General features: G+C 40.3%; 1 protein-coding gene across 8 annotated transcripts in view; it reads right to left on the bottom strand.

Moving 5' to 3' along the window:
- Positions 1–322: 322 nt before the first annotated feature.
- The window catches only part of DENND1B (DENN domain containing 1B), a 278,308-nt gene continuing 259,926 nt past the window's right edge, over positions 323–18,704 (bottom strand). For 4 of the 8 annotated variants that reach the window (XM_075322179.1, XM_075322181.1, XM_075322182.1 and 1 more), the window contains 4 exons: positions 18,212–18,319; positions 15,647–15,729; positions 11,890–12,115; positions 323–7,009 (listed from right to left, as the gene is read on the bottom strand). In XM_075322179.1, coding sequence (XP_075178294.1) covers positions 6,608–7,009; positions 11,890–12,115; positions 15,647–15,729; positions 18,212–18,319 — 819 coding nt within the window. In that variant the 3' untranslated portion in view covers positions 323–6,607. Of the gene's footprint in view, positions 7,010–9,163; positions 9,213–11,889; positions 12,116–15,646; positions 15,730–18,211; positions 18,320–18,704 lie in introns of all 8 variants that reach the window. The other 4 variants (XM_075322185.1, XM_075322186.1, XM_075322180.1 and 1 more) reach the window with 4 other exon arrangements.

Below are 18,704 nucleotides of genomic sequence, written 5' to 3'. Positions count from 1 at the left end.
CTCTCCTTTAGTGCCCTTAAAAATGCCTTAAACAATTGATGATGACATGTCCTTCAGATCAGACGTCAATATAATACTGGTGGATGTCCGACACATGGCATCACTACTGATCAACTAAAAGCTGCAGTACTCAACAGTACTACCATCCTGGGGTACTCGGTACTTGTTAAGAGCAGTTGGATGCTCGAATGGGCGTGACTTGACTACTTGAGTATAATGGAACTCAATGGGAGACTTGAGCATTTTTCTGGGAAAACTTTAGGAAAAATGCTTGAGTTCTCCATTAACTTCCATTATACTTGAGTGCTCAAGGCATGTCCATCCGAATATCTAACTGCTCTTAACGAGTACCAAGCACCCGGGCATGGTAGTGCTCGCTCATCATTATTGGTCACCAATTTTTTTTAGCCCTGGACAACCTCTTTAAGAATAGGCCATCAAAATCTAAGACCTGACTAATCCATTTAATATTACCCAGCTAAGGGGTGCTTCACACATAGCGAGATCGCTACCGAAATCGCTGCTACGGCACGGTTTTGGTGACGCAACAGTGACCTCATTAGCTTTCTCGCTGTGTGTGACACTGAGCAGCGATCTGGCCCCTGCTGCGAGATCGCTGCTCGTTACACACAGCCCTGGTTCGTTTTCTTCAAAGGCGCTCTCCCGCTGTGACACACAGATCGCTGTGTGTGACAGCGAGAGAGCAACGAAATGAAGCGAGCAGGGAGCAGGAGCTGGCATCTGACAGCCTGCGGTAAGCTGTAACCAGGGTAAACATCGGGTAACCAAGGTGGTTACCCGATATTTACCTTAGTTACCAGCCTCCGCAGCTCTCACGCTGCCTGTGCTGCCGGCTCCGGCTCTCTGCACATGGAGCTGCAGTACACATCGGGTTAATTAACCCGATGTGTACTGTAGCTAGGAGAGCCAGCGCTAAGCAGTGTGCGCGGCTCCCTGCTCTCGCGGTTATGATCGCTGCTTCGGCTGCTGTGTTTGACAGCTAAGCAGCGATCATAACAGCGACTTACAAAGTCGCTGTTATGTCACAGAAAATGGTGACGTAACAGCGACCTCGTTGTCGCTGTCGCTTAGTGTGAACCAGCCCTTAGGGTAGGTCCACATAGATCAAAATGTTGCAGATTTTCTTGGGCAGATAACAGTTGCCAACAGGAGGTTACAATTTGATGAGTCTTATCCTCGTGCTGCTAATTATTTCTGTGCAGAAAGCAAGATCTGGTACAGATTTTTAAATTGCCAAAATATCAATTCTGCTGAACATTTGCTTCAATGGGGAAGAAAAAACATCAATCCATAATGAAATCCATAATTAATGTAGTGTTGTGAATGGTAAGATTACGCACACATCTGCAGTAAAATGCACAAGGGCAGATTGTAAACCAATGATTCTTTTTTTCTTTTCAGGTTTTGTAGCAAATTCTACAAATGCAAATCTGCACAACTTGGAGGATTTTAGTAGCAACTTCTGCCTATATGAATTCAACAACATCACACAAAAGGTAAAGCAATAGTCAGTTCCTAATCTGGCAAATGTTTAGGCACAAAAACTAAATGAAATATTCACAAGTGCAAATATGATATACGATGGTGCTATTGTCACTATGTCAGTGAGTATTGCAGGCCTGAAGTCATGCATAACGGCTAGTGATAGGAATTCACCTTTTTACATGTAATCTACATGTGTACTGCCTGTATTATAGTCCAATATTTAACCCAACCTTACTAATTCAGTAGAGTCCTGAGTAAATAGTGCAGGGGGAGCGGAGTAGATTGATATAAAGTTTTGTGAGAAAAGGCTCAGTATAATTTATGTTTCAATCATTTATTCCTCATCTCCTTCTGGGGTTCTCAGTCCAATGGGCGGTGCTATCAGTGATTGACAGCTATCTCTGTGTGCACACTTATAAAGAAAGCTGTCAGTCACTGACAGATCCACCCATTGGACTGGAAATCCCAGAAATAGCAGAGGATTAAATAATTGAAACAGAAGTTATACTATTATAGTTAGTCTTTTCTCCCAATACTGATCAATCGGTAACGCTCTCCCTGCATTTTAACATCATGCTTGCATTTTCAAGGTGACAGGTTCCCTTTCAGTGTTCTGGACAACAGGAGGACAGAAGAAAAGAATATAGAGGATCTGTCTAGGTCAAAGATTTCATGAGAATAGATTACGGATGGTACATGTAGATGCGCTTGCACATGATCATTCATAAGGCTACACACACAGATTCCAGTTGCCGCCTGCAGAAGTCGGAGTTCAGCTCTGAATGAGAATGTACTATTCTACATGCTGTAATTAAAGATCAGTACACAATAAGTAAAGCTTAATAACTTAACATCTTAATATCCAAGGTGTGAAAGATTTACAAAAGATAAACCACTGCTTAACAATTGATAACACAATGTCCATTTCTTTTCTTTATGAGAATTCCTAGTTTTCTGAAGTCTATTGCGATGGTGCTGCACATCATTCCTATTTAGAGACTCCGGAATGGTGTTCTACCACAGAGCCATAGTACAGCGCGGTAGTGGTACAGTCCTACATCCGTGCCCAGGGCTAGCTAGGATTAAAAGCTGACATAGGAAATCAAGACAGGAGCATTCAAGCTGTTATTTCCCTTCTTTCCTTCCCTGCCATTAGGAATGCAATATTTATTGCAAAAAGATATAAATTATTTCTGTTATTCCGCATCTTGGGCAAAAGTTGTCCGACAAGCAAGAGATTTTGACTTGAGGATAGAATTACTGGCAGATGTACACAGGAAGCCGCGCGGCTACTAAATGCAACAGCTCAGACGTCCCAGAGATAAGAATCATGATACAAATCAGCACATATAAAGTCATTGGAAACACCTTACAATTCCTTTAATCCGGTATCAGTGGAATTTAGCCAAAATCTTCAGGAAGAAAACGAAAAACATTAATAGAAAACTCGCTACTTTAAATCTGAATGTAACAGATCAATGGGGTTTTCGGTTTCTGGTCTTGTAAAAATCCACATCAGATTTCTGAAGATTTGTCATATTGTCAGACCGCCTGGCTTATCAGAGTAGAAGAATTGTACTGTATTTAGAATTGTGCAGATATGTTGTTGAAGATATATACATATAGATCTATATATTGTATAAAATAAATATATATATATATATATATATATATATATATATTTTATTTTTTTCACTAAAGACGTAAGGCTATAAGAAAGCTGTCAGTTAAAGCAACTAGGTGCAGTATCAGGCTGGCAGAGAATCAGCCGGCTAATTATGTGTAGAAGACCCTGCATACACCAGGTCCGGCACAACAGACGCCCCCTGTGACTGCTGTCTGTCCGCTATAGCCTGACGATAGCCTAGCAACGGCACTGCCGGCAATGTGCAGTCATACCGGGATCACAGAAGCTGGGGCCCTATGGGCAGACTTTTCAGACGGCACTGCTCTAGGCACCATGTATCATTACCCATCACCCCTCCTCCATCACTGGGGACAGCTGACAGATTAGTAAGGCCAAGTAACAAAAAAAAAAATAAACATCCACAACACTAACATATCTACACTACAGCCCCACCACCATGGTAATGACTGTACTATGGGGATAGAGGTAAGTGGCTGACAGTAAAAAAGAACTCTGCTACCAAATATTTTTGGAGTATACTGCCAGAAGTGACAGGGTTAGGGTATGTTCACATAATGTTTTTTTCCAGGTAGATTTGGAGTGGACCTGCTCCGAAATCAAACTGAAAAACGTCTGAAAAAAACATGCATAACAATGAACAGAAGCCGTTCTCTGTAGAAACAACTTGCTGCTCATATATTAGGCCTTTTGAGTGTTTTTTTTAACTGCTTCAGGTTTACAAAGATGCCGAGCAGTGAAAAGAAGTGATCAGACCATTCTTCAGGGGTTTTACCGTATAATACTAGTCGCTGGGAAAGCTCAAAAGATGTTCAGAAGTCTTTATGAGTGATTTGTCCGCATTTTTGCTTAAATAACAAGAGTGTTTTTTTTTAATTGTTGAATGGAGTTAAAAAAATGTAAATGAATCACCAGTAAAAAAGAAACCCCAAACCATTCAGAAAATGACTCCAGTCAAGACCACCAAAAAAGTGCTGAAGAAATGACCAAGAAAAATAGCTTAGGCCCTGTGTGCACAGTGCAGTTTTGGGTGCAGTTTTTGCTGCACTTTGTTGACCTAAACTGAATATATTATCCTTCCCCAGCAAAGTCTATAAAGGCTGTGCATGTTGCTTCTATTTTGCCTGCAGTTTTGGATGCAGAAAAAAGAAGCAACATCACTTCATTTTGCATTTTTCCCTGCATTTTTCCATTGAACATAGTGAAAAAACACATGGGCAAAAAGGCAGAAAAATGCGCCAAAAATGAATGCTTTTTTTATGCCTTTTTTTGGCCATATGTGCGTTTTTCTGCCTGAGGGTGCGTTTTTTGCTGAAGAAACAAAACTGCATTGTGCGCACATAGACTTAAAGTAAAAATTCAGTTAAGGATTATAAAGCTCCAGAGAAAAGGAGAGTTTCCTGACATTTTAGTCTGCTTGAAAAAGACATTGTGTGCACATACCCTTAAGGGAATTAAAGGGCTGATTTTGGATTGATGTATTATATATATATATATATATATATATATATATATATATATATATATATGCACATACATACATATATATATATATACACGTTTCTATTATCCAGACGTCGCTCAGCTTCACACACTTTCCCACTTTCCTTTATCTGGACTCCACTCCTCTCAATGTTTCTTGTTTCTCACACAATTCCAGGTTAAAGGTTAGATAAAGGTTTTAATGCCTGTGCATTGGTCAGAAACTCACGAGGGCGGCTTGTCTGGATGTCACCAAGCGGCCACAGTCCAACCATATAGATGATATTAGGAGGTTTAGCCCTCCAAAGCCCAGTGTGGGTCCCCATCTGACTTTCCCCTGAGGTTGAGGTCCACACCAGACACAGGATGTCCTGGTATTGTGATTTACATGATGGAGGAGTCTGAGCAGGAGGTCAGTCCTTCAGGTGGCCAATACCACCTCTGGGCCTGTACACTCCCAGAGAAGTTTTGTTTCCATAAGCCAAGAATGGCTTACTGGCAAATCAGTGATGTTAAGACCCTATGACTCTATGAGAAGACTAAGAAAAGTGGTATCTGGATAATGTAAATGTACATTTTTGTAATTTTGCCTTCTTATTATTGAAGAGTGAAAGAGCTTGGCAATATAAAGTATATTAAAATTGACCTTCATCCTTCTCTACAGCAGCCACTGAACCAAGCGCTGCTGTCCATGAATCCCTCTCACTAATCTGGGCAAGGCACCTGCATCTCACCCTGGAGCCAAATCACAGATGTAAGATGGCAGCAGAGAAAGATGCCACCACAAGAGCGCCACTCTGTAGGGAGGAGATATCTGGAGAGAAGTGTTGCATTACAATGCAGTAGTGCCCATTTAAATGGGTGCCTGGAGGAGGAAAGCCTTTTTTATTTAACAAACATTAAAAATTTCAAGTCCTTCTTATAATTTTATAATTAGAAGGCTAAATAAAAAGTAATATTGCAGATCACCCGTATAATAAATGAGGCCTACTCTGAGAATAACAGCTTGATTTTCATCAGGGCTGGGAAAGCAAAATAATATTTAGGAGGTGAATATTCTGCATGTGCAACTGGTTATCATCTGAATGAACAGATTTGCTCGTCCTTATGCCCACATGTACAAGACCGCTGCAATATAAAATAATAGCAATTAAAAAAAATCTTAAATACCGTACCACAACATGATAAATAATTATTCATTCACATTTTGACCTTACAGAGCAGTTTCCATGGTCAATTTTTATGGAAAATTATTATATTGATACCTCTCAAAATTGTGGGCTTTGAAAGATCAACTGATCATGAAGATGTGTAGGCCTCTGTGGAGAAGTGACCATATTGGGCAGGGAGCGAGTAGGACTCCGTGGAGAGGTGGCCATATTGGGCAGGAAGCAAGTAGGACTCTGTGGAGAGGTGGCCATATTGGGCAGGAAGCAAGTAGGACTCCGTGGAGAGGTGGCTATATTGAGCAGGAAGTATGTAGGTCTCCGTGGAGAGCTGGCCATATTGTGCAGGAAGTGTAGAGGTCTCCGTAGAGAAGCGGCCATATTGGGCAGGAAGCATATAGGTTTCTGTGGAGAGGTGGCCATATTGGGCAAGGAGCGAGTAGGTTTCTGAAACTCCAAGAGATCTCACCGATTGACACAAAATAATAGTTGATCGCAGGAAACAGCCTGTCTATTACTAGGTGGTATAAAGTAATGTAATAGCGCACACTGATGCTAGGACAAACAGAAAAGCTTCTGCCATAATACTAAATAACTGAAGCATGCACTCCACAGTGCAGAGCCACTGAAAGAGAATGAGATGAAAATAAACTAAGTTAGTGAAATGCTAAGGTGTAAAAGAAATACAATGGATTCCTCCTGCTGGACTGAAATGGTACATCTAGGACACTTTGTGACACAGTACTTATAATTTCCATTCTCCTTCTTCCAACTTTTGCAACTAATCTGGAAGCTGAAACAAGTAAACTCAAAGACGGGAAATATGTTCCAGAGGACTATTTGGACTTTGATCACCGTTTGACTCTATGTCCTCTTTTTCCCAAGGTACGTGAGCGTCTAAACTCTTATATGGAAGCTCATCATTGGATATCTTGATGCTGTATACAGCTGCCTCATCTGGTCTGCAGAAAAGAGAATTGGGACGTCCAGTTGTTCCAGGTGCGGCCGCCTCAAGGAGAACCATTTTTGGAAACTCAGACCTGCGTCTGTCGAAGTCTTTGCAAGATGCCTCTCCTCTGTTTTGCTGATGGGTCGTGCTAGAGACATGTTTTCTGTAAAGGATACTGTCATCCTGGCCATAATTCCAATTTTGTCCAGAATCCAGGCATAGTGACGCCAGGTTGTCCTCACTGGGAGTATTTGTCTTCTTCTGAGGATGACAAAAACCCACTGTTATTCAAAAAATCCGTCCCAAGTCCCTAAACTTGGAGAGAAACTACAAAACAGACAAACCGAGCAGAAAATAATTATTATTATTAGATAATAGCAAGCAGTTCATTCTTCTATGCCCCTCGTTCAGCTGAGTCTGAACAAGCTCTAGTAGTAGAATTTCCAGCTGCCATTTTCATGATTAACAATTTTATGTTGTCCTCATCATGGGATCTTATTGAACATCAGCGCACATTTACTCTATGTAAACTCTTAACGACATAATACTTCTAATGTAATTTCTACCTTTACTATTCTATTGTATTACGGTGCCACTTTAGTCTTTTGTTGTCAATGTTGTCATCCTTGGTGGGAATTTCTTAAAAGGAACCTGTCACCACTTTTTCGGCCTATAAGCTGCGGCCACCACCACTGGGCTCTTATATACAGCATTCTAACATGCTGTATATAAGAGCCCAGGCCGCTGGGTAGAGCATAAAAAACACTATATAATACTCACCTAGAAGGTCGCTCCGGTGCAGACTGGTCAGATGGGGGGTGCTGTTCTCCGGGACTGGCGCCTCCCCTTTTGGCCATCTTTGTCTTCCTTATTCTGAAGCCGCGGTGCTTGACGCGTCTACATCATACACAAGCGCCGGCATTGAGATCCTGCGCAGGCGCACTACAATACTTTCATCTGTCCTGAGCAGGGCAGATCAAAGTGCACCTGCGCAGGACCTCAATGCCGTTGCGTGTGTATGACGTAGACAGTGCATGACGCAATGTTATTACTTGGCAACTTATGTTACGCAAAAAGAAACATAAGTTACCAAGTAATAACATTGTATTTTGTATTTCATTTGTATTGTTGAAAAATCAAACTGTGTTGAAATCTATTGAGAATAATTCAATGTACAATATACATTCACCCATTTTTGTGCCTGCCTTCAGAGAACACTCTGTAGCCATTATTAACTCAGTTTTTGGCTTCTGAATGTAACGTAAGTTACCATGGAATGACCCATTCTATCCACGGGATTGGAGGGACCACAACGAGAAATGACACACAGTGAGAACACCGGCGGTGACCTCCGAATTATCCGGGATTGGCTGGGGCCCATCACAACGAACACCGGCACCTCCGGGCACCTTACGGACAGTGAGTAAACATCTTGAACAGCAACCACTCAGTTAGCCCTTCATTGCTGGCGCCTTTGGCCACTGCTACCACCCCCATCATCCTCCCTGGGGCCTAGCTTCACCTACGGGAAGCTGAACTATCCTAGCTACGACACCATCTGCCCCAGAGGACAGTGACCACAGTGGTAGCTAATCTCTGCCCAGATACCACAGGTGGCATCACGAGACAACTACAACTCCTATCATCCTCATCATCACCCATCCTCATGCCATCTCATCTTCCCCTTTTTGTGTACACCTTTGGGCCACGAACACGGGCAAGGGCCACCCGTGAGATCCCCCTGACCCGACATAACCGGCCCAGCAACGAGTATTCAACCGCTGCTCTGTAGGTGCTATATAAACGTTTACAGGGTATGAATACTTTTTCAAGGCACTATGTGTACATTTCTGATCACCAAACTCCTGTATTTTTTTCAGATTCCTTGAAAAAAAAAAAAAATTTGTTTGAAACCTTAGAATATAAATTTGTCATACTTTAAGGAACAAATAAAACACAACAAGGCATTGTAAGCCGTCCTGGTGACCCATTCTGATTACTGGGCTCGGTCCCATTAACGAATCATGGATGGGGTGCGATCCTCTGTTATGTAAAGCAGCGCTAGAGGGCAGCTGCATCATTCTGTATGGAATTCATCAGACAAGGGATAGAATCTTATAAAACCATTGTGCTTACACTAATGTAAAGACATTTCTCAGGGAATAGACCTGGAAAAATTAAAATATGTCTGGTTTACTTTCATTTGCTCACACATTTACTGGACAACACAAGATCAATAAAAAGAAGAAGAAACATGGATGATGACAATAAAGAGGCGATCAAAGAATATCAAACCAATTAATACAATGAATACTCAAAAATAAATAAATGAATAAATAAATATATATATGGTGAAGATCTGCAAAGCATGCTGGGACGGGGAGCCCGGGGGAATAGACAGTTACACTTGCCTACCTTTGGTATAGGTTTTTTCTTCCACACTCATTGACTTAGATTTGGCTTGCTAATATGAAGTCCAAAAAATTGAATGCAGGAAAAAAAAAATCAATGCAATAGCGATGGTCAGAAAGTATGGCACGTATCAATTGTGTGGACATAGAATTGTATGTGCTCTACACACTGAGCTATATCGATATTCGCAACCTGGCCAAAGAACTGACTGCAAACTTATACAGTGCTCAGCATTAATGAGTACACCCCTTTGTAAACTAAGATTTTAATCAATATCTCACTGGATGCAAGAACAATTTCCAACATTTTGACAAGACTGAGTGTCATAGATATTTTGTAACCCATAAGATGAACGTAAGGTTAATAGTATAACCCTGATACCGCATACTGTTAAATGTGATGCCCTCCATCTATTTCTACATTGACGGTTGTCTGAGCTGACCCGTTTGACCTAGCATCTCTATATTAAGCAACTACCTTGAAAAAGGTGTAAAAACCGAAATGTTGGTTGTTGCTATAGGTCAGGGTTCACATTTTGCAGTCTGTCGGTTGTTAATAAAAAAAACACTTGCATCAAACATTTTTCTCCTCTCCTTTCTGAGTGCTTGGGATTTGCTACTTGTGATATATTTATTTACCCAACAGCACCTATACCTACAGCAGTTGAAGCCAGACTTTCTCTTTATTAACTTCTGTGGTTGGCCTGGACATCTATGTGAGATGGTTGTAGTTCTATCTCTATCGTTTTTGCTACAGTATTCTAACTGATTCTTGCTGATATTCTTGTAGCCTTCACCTTTCTTGTGTAAAGAAATTTTCATTCTCAGGCCTTGTGACATTTCTCTTCCATGTGGTGCCATTGCTGACACATGAAATAGGAGGTTTTCTTTTATAATCTACTGTCTGCTGGACACCTGTTTAATGGATAATTAAAGGAAACTTACCTGTGATTGAATTCTTTTTAATTAGAATTTTGTAGTCTAAACTTCAGCTTTGCTCCTAAGACTTTCATAGGGGTTTACTCCTTTTTCCAACATGGTCTTGAATTTGTTAGGAAAATTACTTTTTTTTTGAGGGCAAAAGAACAAGTCTTGTTTCAAATCAGTGGCCCATATTTGTGGGAGTATATTGTAGTGTGATATCTCATAGAGAATGTTGATTTTTGAAGAGACATTTTCTTATATATGTGCTAGGGTGTACTCATTTATGCTGAGTACTGTACATCATCAGTTGATGGACTAGATAAAAAAAATCCTTAAAGCAAAAGTATAATTGTAGTTTTGCATTCATATGCAAGTCCACCTTAAGATAATGCTGTCCAGTGAATTATATTCTTCAGTGTTTGCTGTTTTTAGCTATGGCACATCTATGATCAGTAACTCCAGTTTTACTGCATTGCCTAATCCACCTTCTACTTTTCTGGGATTGTGGCTGCTGCTCAGGCTCTTTTCTATACTTTACACTGCAGCTCTGCTCCCTCTGACTCACTTATTTATTTATTTATTTATTTATTTATTTAAGAAAATGCCTACCACAAGCTCACATGGAAATCAGTACCTGCAGAGAATATTTCTAAGACACAAAAGACTGGAGGGAGGAGATTATCCAGTAAATGGCACGTGTATAATGAGGCAATAGGAAATATGAAGGGAAAGGTGATCCAGCTCAGTTGTGGCAAGCTCCGGCATGCAAGGATAACACTCTGGTAGTGCAGGGATCCAATAGAAGAAAAAATAATCCGGCTTCCGGAATAATATAAAATCTTGTGCAATCTTTATTTTAAAGGACATAAAAAATACTTGTCATTACAAGGGACAAAATAGGGAGCCCATGTGCGGCTACGCGTTTCGAACGCTACCTGCGTTCTTTGTCAAGGCTGCAACAAAGAAAACGCAGGCTGTCAGGCTTGACAAAGAACGCAGGTAGTGTTCGAAACGCGTAGCCGCACATGGGCTCCCTATTTTGTCCCTTGTAATGACAAGTATTTTTTATGTCCTTTAAAATAAAGATTGCACAAGATTTTACATTATTCCGGAAGCTGGATTATTTTTTCTTCTATTGGATCCCTGCACTACCAGAGTGTTATCCTTGCATGCTGGAGCTTGCCACAGATGAGCTGGATCACCTTCTTTCCCTTCATATTTCCTATTGCCTCATTATACACGTGCCATTTACTGGATAATCTCCTCTCTCCAGTCTTTTGTGTTTTAGAAATATTCTCTGCAGGTACTGATTTTCATGTGAGCTTGTGGTAGGCATTTTCTTAAATAAATAAATAAGTGAGTCAGAGGGAGCAGAGCTGCAGTGTAAAGTATAGAAAAGAGCCTGAGCAGCAGCCACAATCCCAGAAAAGTAGAAGGTGGATTAGGCAATGCAGTAAACTGGAGTTACTGATCATAGATGTGCCATAGCTAAAAAACAGCAAACACTAGGTAGCGTTCGAAACGCGTAGTCACACATGGGCTCCCTATTTTGTCCCTTGTAATGACAAGTATTTTTTACGTCCTTTAAAATAAAGCTTGTACAAGATTTTATATTATTCCGGAAGCTGGATTATCTTTATCTTCTAATAGGAAATATGCCTTGGGCTGAATAAAACTTCTATTTGGTTATTGGGAAATACCAACTGATTATTTGTATAAAGTAAAATGTAAAATGTCAAATCTTTATATTTGGATAAGAGAATGGAATAAAACAGGCAAAAGGGAGAGCAGAGGTTAGGAACGTACCGTAACCTTATAGTCCAAATCCTCCACAGAGCGAAAGAAGTCCAGACTCTTAGCAGCGGTGAGGCGGCCTCCTCCGGGATCAGAACTGTGTGTACTGAGGGAGTCCAAGATCTCTCCAAGAAGATCCATCTCTCCTCCTGGGCGAGATGACAGACTCACATCATCGTATGAAGCATCGCTGTCATACAAATATGCGGACGCCTCTTCACTGTCCTCTGATGACAACCTGTGCAGGGGAGATGGGGGAACAGACAGTGTTTAATGTGATGAAAATTACACATGACACTTAAAGCTATACAGAGCACTCAGCAGTATAAAGGTCTGGACGGGAAGTAGCAAAGTCCAATGTTTCATCAGCAGTAAAGGCCGCACAGGAAGGGGTGTACCCCGGAATAAGGTTGGAGCTTCTGTAATAACACCTTACAATGGTCTAAAGAGAGACACTTATTCCAAACCATGTGTAAGCCTCAGTAACGCTACACAGCCCCTGGCAAATATGCAGGGATTTTACTGATGGTCCAGCATTTAAAGGGTTATTTCCATCTCCCAGATCCTGTCCCAATATGTAGTTGGTATAATAAGAAGAATATTAGCAAATATCTCCAATCAGAAATATAGTATAGTTCTCCTGAAAAGTCATGTCACTTACCTCATGTGCAGGGCATTGTAGTAGATTAGGTATCCAAGGTTACGGTATATAACTATTACTTTGTTTCTAATGGTCATAACCATGCATACCTAAGGTCCTGCAATGCCCTGCTCATAAGGAAAGTGACAAAGCTAATCAGGAAAACTAGACTCCATTTCTAATTGGAGGTATTTACTAATGTTATAATTATTACATCTAATACATATTGGGATAGGATCTTGGAGATGGGAATACCCCTTTACTCTCTGGGGTGTCACAGTCATTGCATCTTTGTTCTGAAAATTAAAGGGGCTGTACCAAATATTTCCAGCAGTCACACAAAGAATAAACAAAAGTGGTACACTAACAAGCACGTTCCCATTTCAAGATTTTGAAATCAGTGTTCTTATAATAGAAAAAAGGAGAATAACACATGGGTGGGAAAAACAGTGTTATCGCTTTGTGAGTTATGATACTAATGTTTTTATTGTTCATTTGATATCTAAATGCAAAATTAAGACACTGTCTAAAAATGTTCAACTGTTCTCTACCACACAGCTTTACTGCTGCAGACGGCTGTAAGTTCTTTATCTAGTGCGCTGCCTAAATTTTACAAATCTGTCTGAGCTCAGACTTCAGGTTCTAAGGGTTTTTTTTTGTGCTTTGTCTCTCTATCTGCTCTCAGTGTGAGGGACAGAAACAGAGAGGGGATTCAAAAAAGATTTGCACACTGTGGACAGTGGAGAAAGCATGTATAGTCTCAGGGAGGGGAATGGAAATGGGCTGTAAAAAGAGAAGAAAGCAGATGGAGAGGAAATAAGAGCAAGATTGAAGCTGTGCTGATGACTGAGCTAATAAATACAGCAGCTCCCTGGATGCACACATACATCACATAAGCCTATATTACTGGAACAGAGACTACTACATGTGGAAAAGCGGAGACTTGGGGCAGGGTCTGAAAATGAATGAAGACAGCAGACTGAAGAATAGTGCAATTTTTGTTAACTAAAGGTAACCAGTTACATATGAAAAAAACAAAAACATTCTCTGTCAAAACTGTCCATGGCTTTTAAAGGAAATGTGTCACCTGTTTTTTTCCACCTAATCGGAGAGCAGCAAGTGTAGAGGCATTGATCCTGATTCCAGTGGTGTTTCACTTACTGGGCTGCTTAGTGTAGTTTTGATAAAATCACTGTTAATCAGCAGTTCATTATCATTACAGGACTACTTAGTGTTTGGCTGGTTAATACAGTATATTCAGGAGCTCTCTATAACAGCTAGATCTGCAGCAGAGAAAACATTGATCTTATCAAAATGACAGCAAATGGCTCAGTAAGTGACACATCGCTGGAATCAGGGTCTCAATCTCTATATTATGCTGCTCTGAGATGGGAGAGCAAAATCCTGGTGACAGATTCCCTTTAAATGGCTATAGCCTTTATTATGTTTATCACCTACATTATTTGTAATAATTAAAACCAAATAGTAATGCATACTATCTTTTCTAAGCCGTTTTCGCTTTATGACATTTGGATACTAGTTTCTGCACAGGATTGTGAAGGCTGCTATCTTGTCTGAATTTCTGTTCACAGCATTTAGAAATGTACTTTATAGCAGACACATGGACCAAAGTCAGCAATAGGAAGGATTTGACTCAGTGACTTCTATGGAAAAGATTTGTCAGCATGATCTGTGTGGGGAAGGGGAGGAGGGAATCAAGCTGTGACATCGGGCATCAATACTGTGAATGGTGGAGATATATATTTACATACATACATATATTTACATACACACACACACACATTATATATATATATATATATATATATATTATATATATACACACACACACACACACACATATACACACTACACACACGTATATATATTTTTTTAATATATATATATGTATATATATATATATGTATATATTTATTTATATATATGTATATATATATATATATATATATATATATATATATATATATATGTATGTATATATATATATATATATATATATATATATATATATATATATATATATATATATATATATATATATATATATATATATACACACATACATACATACATACACACACATAAATGTTTACATACACACACAGATATATATATATATGTATACACGTAAATGTTTACATACAATATATATATGTATGAGACCAGCCGCACACTGTCATATACATATATACACACACACACACACACACATACATATATATATACATATATATATATATATATATATATATATATATATATATATATATATATATAGCGCTTTCCCAGGATAGTAGCTGTCTCTCTCCCAGTCTGTGCCCGCATCCGTCTCTGTACCCCCGTCCGTCTCTGTGCCCCCGTCCGTCTTTGTCTGTCTCTTTCCTTGTCTGTCTCTTTCCCTGTGTGTCTTTCTTTCTGTCTCTGCCTGGCTTTTTTTTTCCTGTCTTTGTGTGTGTTTCTGTTTGTCTCTGTCTCTTTCCCTGTGTGCCTGTCTCTTTGTCTATCTGTCTCTCAATCTGTGTCTGTGTCTCTCTCTCCATCGACATCATATTACCTCACACATAAGCTTCTTATACTGTGAATGTCCTTTTTTCGTATAGCAACCAATCATAGCTCTTAATAATAGCCTGTAGCTCGCAGCTCCATTCACTTTAATGGAGGCATGTTTTTTGGAAAGTAACTGTAAAGCGTGGGGTTAAATTTTCTTGTCAAAACATAGTGTATGATGTTCCCTGAGTCACATGGGGATTCTGTGCAAAATTTTGTGATTGTACATACAACGGTGCGGATTCCTTTAGCGGACATACACACACACACACACACACAGCTTTATATATTAGATATAATATAGTACCATATCTAAGAATATGATAAATTCCATATATTTAGTTCCAAAATTATTTCTAAAGGCTTTTTTCTTTTCCCCACATCCATCAGGAGCCTGGGTGCAATCAAATCTCTTGAGCTCCTTACCCACAAGTGATGCAACATTACATTTATGTAAATAATGGCATTTACATGATCCCAAAAATGATTTTGGCAAGATTTTGGAAAAGATGACGTCATAACAACATGTTCCTCTCCCTTGGGTGGTCTCGTGTTACTCACTTGCTGGCGCTGTCACCGGTGTCTGAATCCTCCATCCCACAGTTATGGTTCGCTGGGCTGAGCAGCTGTCGATTCATTCGTGTCTGAAGAATAAAAGAAAATACAATCACTTAGCGTTGTAAAAGAATGCTGAAGTGGACAGAAAACTATTGTAAAGCGCTGAAATCACAGCTTATAAGGGAGATGGTAGGACAAGAATAATGGCCAAGAGAAATGAACAGCTCACATGTGATATCATTTTCTACCACAAGAGGGCAGTGCGTCATCTACTTTTGGAATAACTGGCTGTGGCTTCCTGCACTATACTATGGTCATTGCTCACAAGCTGCTTCGCCAACATGGCGTGATTGTAATACGCGATCGCATGCTCTAAATCCAGGATTAACTGTATGAGCGCAGCGATAGCATCTACAAAACCACTCATTAAGTGAAAAGCAGCATATTTCACCTTAATCACGGTGGACGGATTAAAAACCATGTAGCTTTAGGGATTTAGAAATTATTTGCAGAGCGGATTGGAAATACAATGTCATTACTTAACCCATACAGACAAGTCATCAATTAAATATTCATTTATTAGCTCTCCAAAAGTGACATTAGCATATGTTACTATCACAAGTGTATATCTGCTGCCCGGCAAAGGGCCAGGCTACAGGGCCGAGCGGGCACTCAGGTGGGCAAAGTTTCAGAAAGTAGAATTCATAATTAGATTTGCATCCAAACGATTTGCAGGCAACGTGGTGCAGCACGGAGGGGGTTACTTTCCATAATGCATGTTCCCCTGTGGCGGTTGCAGAGCAACAGAATTGATACTAGTTTTTTTCAGATCTAATTGGGGATTTTTTTGAGCAGAATGTTGACATTTTCACAACCGCTGCCAGGCTAACGAGGAAGTCACCATTGCTAATTAGGGAAGCACAGAGGAGAGGAGACTAGATTATGGGGAATAGTGTCAGTATGACAGAAAACAACTTCAAACCAGCTCTGTGCAGTCTTGGTGGGAAAGGCGATTCTGGAAGAGAGAAATGTGATTCTGACTGCTGGCGCCCCACCTTTCCCACTAACCGGGGCTTAATGAACATCTAATTCATCTTTCTGTGGCTCCAGGATCATTGATGAACATCTAAAATACATGTCTGTCAGTGACATAAAATACAGGGTAACCCTAATATCTGCCCTCCATCAATGAAGACTGGGATGTCCGCTAGGCAAAACCCAATTAAAACATTTCGTCATTTTATCAGAGGGGATAAATGTCTTCTGTGCATCTGCAGAAACCTGAGGAAGGTGTTCTCCTACTACACATATACTGGCAGTGTATGATTGGGGGAGGGGAGCGAGCGCTGCCTATGTCCACTAATACTGACCCAAACCGGCCTCCGAGCAGAGTTCACTGGATCACATAGGCGCCTAAGCCATCTTCTGCTGTCACATTAGCCTAAAATGTTCTGGGGTTGTTAGGACAAGGCATTAACTAAACTTTTAACACCATGGGGACATTTAGAAAAGTTTTTTCTAATAAATGGGTGGGGGGAGGGGCATGTAATTAGCCTCAATTTTAACAAAAATGTATTAAGCTCTCAGCTGATACACAAATATCAAACTCTGGTGCATGGGCAGCCCAAATATTCAGAGGTGTAGAGGTGTGCGCCTCTCAATGAATTGGGCACAATTTTATTCTAGTGTGAGAAAATTCCAGATGTCTGCAACCACCACTAGGGGGAGCTCAGATAACAATAAAACAAACACTACAATAATGTACCAGGATTGACCTTCACTATAAAGGCCGAATAAGCTTTATTAAAGGGAATCTGTCAGCAGGTTTTTGCTATGTAAGCTGAAGCCAGCATGCTGCAAGGGTTAACAGAGAGAATTCATGGATGCCTGTGTTGTCACAGTTTGATCTGTTGTTTATTTGCTATGTTTGTTTATGCAGCTGGACCCATCAATACAGGACTAGAAACTCACAGGGATGCCAGTACGCCACACCCCCTGCTGTAATTGACATCTCACAGTTAATGTTCAATCGCTATTGAGAGCCTAGTGTGGGCGAGGACAACTCCCTGGGCTCAGCTACATGACTAAAGCTAAAAATTCAGTTTGTGTCTGAATTGCTGCAGCCAGTAATCTAAGTAATACACTGTTGGATTCAGAATCTCCTTGCCTACATCACGCTGCATTCAGTGGAGGTAACAAAAACCTGCTGACGGATTCCCTTTAAAGGTGTTATACACACATACAGGAGCGGACATTTCATTGGTGCAACCAGTGCAGCTGCTCAGGGCCGAGAGGTAAAGGACCACATCTACCTCAGGAGGAGTGATTGTGCATTATGACGAGATTCTGAGTTGCAAAGGGCCGTCTACTATATACACACTTTTGACTATTACCATTGCATATATGTTTAATGTGATAACACCTCTACCATGTTTTAATGCACCCATTCATTTTACTATTACATTAAAATAGACAGCGGTTGGAGGTAGAAGCTCCACATAGATAGATGATCTTGGAATGACACAATTGGAGGTCTTGTCCCCCCATGACCGTCCCATATGTCCTCACCTGAGAGAGTTTCCGCTTCTCAATGCTAAGCTGCTTTGTGTGGTTTAAAGGGAAGGTATTAGAGTGCAAGGACTCCAAACCATCCCCAGAACATTCCTCCTCAATTTCCTGTAACAGATGCACCAAACACATATAAAGCATGCAGAACACATGCGGTTAGTCACAGGCGGCATACAGGAGATTGTCATTGACTCTATCTACATTAAATACCTAAAGCGAAGAAAACGTTTGAGACCGGTAATTATAAGCATCCAACTCATTGGTCAACATAAATAGCTCCTGTTCCCAAATGCATTATTTGCTATCATGTTTCTACTGATCCCTCTAAACAAAGAAATATCTATCATTAAATATACACAAACTGTTTAGCGGCCATTGAGGATGGGGTTGTCAACCTTTGGGAATATTTTTTTTTTCTTATATAAATGCATGCATTTTTGGCCAATATTAATTTTTGCAATTGGGTTTCGTTAAAAAGTTTGCAGTTTTTCTT

This window comes from Anomaloglossus baeobatrachus, chromosome 8 (genome assembly GCF_048569485.1).
Source record: "Anomaloglossus baeobatrachus isolate aAnoBae1 chromosome 8, aAnoBae1.hap1, whole genome shotgun sequence".
In the NCBI taxonomy this organism is placed as follows: Eukaryota; Metazoa; Chordata; class Amphibia; order Anura; family Aromobatidae; genus Anomaloglossus; species Anomaloglossus baeobatrachus.
Note: the sequence above shows the minus strand (reverse complement) of the source record. Positions and strands in the feature narration are given on the sequence as shown.